This window comes from Theropithecus gelada, chromosome 4, assembly GCF_003255815.1.
Source record: "Theropithecus gelada isolate Dixy chromosome 4, Tgel_1.0, whole genome shotgun sequence".
In the NCBI taxonomy this organism is placed as follows: Eukaryota; Metazoa; Chordata; class Mammalia; order Primates; family Cercopithecidae; genus Theropithecus; species Theropithecus gelada.
Window position 1 is genome coordinate 95,605,674 of NC_037671.1, and position 5,020 is coordinate 95,610,693.

At 37.5% G+C, this 5,020-nt stretch overlaps 1 protein-coding gene across 4 annotated transcripts in view; it reads left to right on the top strand.

Annotated features, from left to right (window-relative positions):
* FHL5 (four and a half LIM domains 5) overlaps positions 1 to 4,621 on the top strand; it is a 52,954-nt gene extending 48,333 nt beyond the window's left edge. For all 4 annotated transcript variants that reach the window (XM_025382578.1, XM_025382579.1, XM_025382577.1 and 1 more), the window contains one exon: positions 3,663 to 4,621. In XM_025382578.1, coding sequence (XP_025238363.1) covers positions 3,663 to 3,826 — 164 coding nt within the window. In that variant the 3' untranslated portion in view covers positions 3,827 to 4,621. The remainder of the gene's footprint in view (positions 1 to 3,662) is intronic.
* Positions 4,622 to 5,020: the final 399 nt, after the last annotated feature.

Genomic DNA, 5,020 nt, shown 5'->3' on the forward strand with positions numbered 1-5,020 from the left:
TGGCCGGATCTCAGCTCACTGCAAGCTCCGCCTCCCGGGTTTACGCCATTCTCCTGCCTCAGCCTCCCCAGTAGCTGGGACCACAGGCGCCCGCCACTTCGCCCGGCTAGTTTTTTGTATTTTTTTAGTAGAGACGGGGTTTCACCGTGTTAGCCAGGATGGTCTTGATCTCCTGACCTCGTGATCCGCCCGTCTCGGCCTCCCAAAGTGCTGGGATTACAGGCTTGAGCCACCGCGCCCGGCCGGGTCCATGCTTTTAACCACCCTGCTCTCCTGCCTTCTACAAATTTGGCAATTCCTATAGCCAAGAGAACAAGCCACTATCTCCACTGATTTTAGTTAGAAAATGGGACTTTCAGATATCCAACAGTACCTGGAGCTCCAGAATCTCCCTAGTAAAATCTGCAATCACAGTCCCTTTATTTTATAACAATACTTTTCTTGAATCGGGACAGAAAAAAAGGAGAACTTCAATGAGAAAATAAGGAAATTAACAACTCAAAATAGGTTTCAAAATTCTCTGGGCATCCAGATGGCTAATACTGATCTGCAAAAAGCCTACACAAGCCCTGAACTTGAGTTTCAATTCTGATATATCACAGATTCATGTGCCTAAGTGATTTTTCTCATAGATTGTTCCAGATCACTGAGCCCAGGCTTTTAAAGTTGAGATGGAAAAACAACGTTGTTCTGCACAAAAATATGAGGATGATCAAGAGCAAACAATCTGACCCAAAAGTAATCTAAATGCAATATTATATATTTTATTCAGACTCATCAGTCCACAGGAAATGTCTAATAACTATTTTAATCTCTTTTCTAAACTTTTTGATTGAGACACCAGAGACTGAAATGCTGCAAAAACTTACAACTCACTTTAATATTTCTTGATCTAATTGTTAAATATCTATAGACCCTGTAGTACCGCTTCTTTAAAATTGAGCTATTTGAACTGATGTACCATTGGAAATCTGATACTGTCACATGTCTTCAGAAAATTGGCATTCATCTGATTATTATATCACTTTAAGAAGCTAGGTATTCTTGGTCAAAGGATACAAAATTTCAGTTAAACAGGGGAAATAATTTCAAGAGATCTATTGTACAACATAGTGACTATAGTTAACAACTATGTATTATATACTTGAAAATTGCTAAGAGAATAGATTTTAAATGTTCTCACCACACGCAAAAAAAGTATATGATAAGGTAATAGATATGTTAATTGCCTTGATTTAGCCATTCCACAATGTATACATATACAAAAACAACACATTATATATGTACAATTTGTATTTGTCAATTAAGATTAATTAATCCATTAATTTTTTTAAAAAGCTCTGAGAAATCTACCTATAAATCACCAAGTATAATTTTAAAAACCCAGCACATTGAACTGCTTCATTTGAACAAACTCCAGGTATAGCTACCATATTTTCTCCTCCTTTAAGATAGGATTAACCCCTTAAATTATCAGGGATAAATGAAGCAGCTTCATGCATGAAAAGTGCTCTGGACTGAGGAGCAAAAGACTTGGTCCTCCTGCCCCTATTGCTGTGTCACCATGGGTGACTAACTCACTTCCAGGGTGGGGGGCCTTCATTTGCCTTATTTATAAAACAAGCAATTGAGCAGCTTTGCTTTCTTCCATCTCTGTTTATTTCAAGGAAAAGGAATTTCAAATGTTGTGGTTTCTTCAGAGAGCGATGCTAATGTTCTTGACCATGTTCTTTACCAAAGAGAAACTCAAACTTAGTTTCATGAGGTTAAAAGCAGAGACTCTAAAGACAACTGGCCTGTGCTTAAATAGTAGGTCTGCTGCTTACTAGCTGGGTGACCTGGGGCAAGTGGTTAAACTTCTCATTTTTCAGTTTTTGTCTGCAAAGTGGAACTGATGTTAATATCTATCCCCATGAAGGTAAGGTGAGGGCTGTATAAGGTAACACACATAAAGACTTAGAATAGTGATTGGCACACATTCAAGCACTCAACAAATGCCAGCTCTTATTCCACTGACTTGTCAGAAACCTATGAAACCAGATAAAACAGGTGCCAGAGACCCGCTTCAGGGATGACTTTCTTACTGCAAATAACCCTCATGACTTAAGGGAATAAACATATCCTTTTTGGAACAGTTTGCAAACGTCTCACATGTTGGTTCAGCCCTTTCTTAAAGTTGTCAGATGCTTCTAGTTTTTCTTCTTCATAAAATCTGGAAGAATTGTTTTTATATTTGCCACTTGTACAAGGCTTACTAATAAAATTAAGAAAAACTCATGAGTATCAAAATGCTAGACATGTAATAGTTTTATGAATAGCATAATTTATGTATATACAGAACATTACTCTTGCAGTCAGCTTATTAACGTTTTGAATAGCATTAAGGGAATTAAGTAGTACATAATTAATTTACATTTATTAGGAAGTAATGTTGATAGCATCATAGATAAGCGAGCTATAAATTTAATCAAGGAAAGCAGAGGAATTTGATGTAAATTTCTCTATGAACTACTAAATTATATATGAAGACATCAAATAAGTTTGTTACGATGGAAACAAAAGTTCACTATCCTATTTAAGAAGAATGTATCTGAAATAGAATGCTATTCACCCTTTCACATCACCATTCCAAATGGAGTATTTGGAAATTACATATGAATTATATAACTCTTTTAGCCTCACTCCATGGATGATGAGCAAATAATAGCACTAAGATTACTGGGAGAAAACACGAAATAAATAAAGACCCAAGCCTAGGGCATCTCAACCTCTTCCCAAACCCTAAACATTTTCTCCCTTTATGGAACTTCTCAAAATCAGTTTCTTGAACTATACCCTGGCATCACATTAGGGAGAGAGAGATCAGACCTTCACTGACGATTCAAATTCTACTACTTTTAAAACAAACTGTGTGGCTCAAGGGAGGCCCAGGTTAAAGTGGAGGAGGCTGACAAAGCCCTTAGAAACCAATCACTGGATAACGTGGCTTCATTGGTCAGATTCAACAAAAGCTGAAGTTGTCTCTGAGCGAGGTAATAAGGCCACCACGTTAGGATAGCTGAATGATTAGACAAAATTCTCTATTTTGGGCTTTCTAGAAATAGTGTCCCAAACCATATGACCCCAGGATGTATTCTAAGTACAACTAAGCACAGAAAAATGAGGGGAAAGAAAACTAAAAGTCGTTACAACATCGGACGTCAGCCTAGAAAGTGCACATTTATTTCATTTTGTCTTAATTTTGCAGCTAAGAAAACTTAAAGTCATATAGAGAAAAAGAGGAAATGTATTCATACTTAGATATCTCTGGCTTTACAACCTATACCTTCTTTCCACTACGCTACACTGTATTTTCTTATCTGGCTTAGACAATCCTTATCTGTTTCCAAAAATACGTGACTTGCATATCAGCATTCTGCCTTCTTCTGTAGATTATGGCAGAATTTGGCTGCGAATCTGGTTGGGTGGCATAGGTGGAACTTTCCTACAGCGGATAGGTCCAGGTGGACACAGGCCCAGGAAGCAGCATTCTTTTTTGGGTTACTTGCCTCTATGTTGTCTTGCTCACGGCTATATCTCCATTTCCTAGAGGAGTATATGATAGAATGCTCAAGCTGTTCCTTGAAAGGATAGATTAATCTTTTTCTCCAATTCCTTTACAGGTCTCACAGGTGCCAAGTTTATCTGCTTTCAAGACAGCCAGTGGCATAGCGAATGCTTTAACTGCGGGAAGTGCTCTGTCTCCTTGGTGGGTAAAGGCTTCCTGACCCAAAACAAGGAAATCTTCTGCCAAAAATGTGGCTCCGGGATGGACAGTGACATCTAGGAGACAGTCCTTTCCCACCTAAAATCCACTTTGCCTTTGTTGTCACTAAAGCCAGAATTCAGTTGCAGTCTTATTTTTGACTTAAGTTTTAGAAAATATTAATGTAGTTTAGAATGGAAAAGTTTTTGCACACAGTTTGATCGAACTGTATTCTAAGGGCACAAAAAGCACAGTAGAACAGAAATGAATATATGCTAAATCACAAAGACAACTCTCCTTGCAAAATACTGCACTCTGCTGTTAGAAACATAGGAAAATATCTCTTCATAATCAAATATATGACATATACCTAGGAGCTGTGGATGTAATTACTGAAGAATGAGGTTTTTCACACCTGAAGAGTAAAAGAAAAACTAAGAGCTCAAACTGAGAGGTATGCATGAGACTAGTGTTTGCATTCCTGGTTATACGTAATGTGATAAATTAGCTATGAATGGTAAAAGAACAAAAGTGATCAGAGTAAATTCATCAGCAATTATCACATTTAAGAATTGTTATGATTTAAAAATCATTCTTTTTTTGTTCACACATACTGACTTTAGAATTAAAAAACAAAGCTACAATTTGTCCTCATACACGTTTCCACAGCTTGCTAGCTCCGTGTTTACTCAATGGAATATGAGAATTGAAGACTTTATGGCTTTCATAATCTGCATAGGTATAAAGGGGATCATTTCTACCTAGGGATAGCCAAACCATGGATTTCAACACATTTTGTATTAAATGTGTTTTCAAAGTCCACAGTGATTTTTCTAAACGCTTACAGATTCCATGAAATAACAGTCATTCTTTCAAGTGGAGTTAACCAGGATAATCTTTGTCCCTAAAGGCAAACCTTTAAAATAAATAGATCATTAAATCATCACTTGTGGAAATGAGTTTTAGGGAAGGGATTGAGTGTTGGAACATGACTTTCATCCAGATATCTAAAGACATAATAGAATGCATAATTAGCTCTGTGCCTCATGCATTTTGCCTTCTAAAATTACATAGATGGTTAATGGGCAGACATAAAAGTGGGCTTTAAAGAAATCTAGTAATAATAAAAACTGAAAAAGAATAATTCACTGCTGATAATTCCGAACCTGCAAAGCAGCACAATAATGTGCACTGTAGGGGAGCCCTCCCCACTCTTCCCCTACACCTGTGCCACCCACCTTACCCCAAGTCAATCGTGCCCCCAGCTTCAATCTG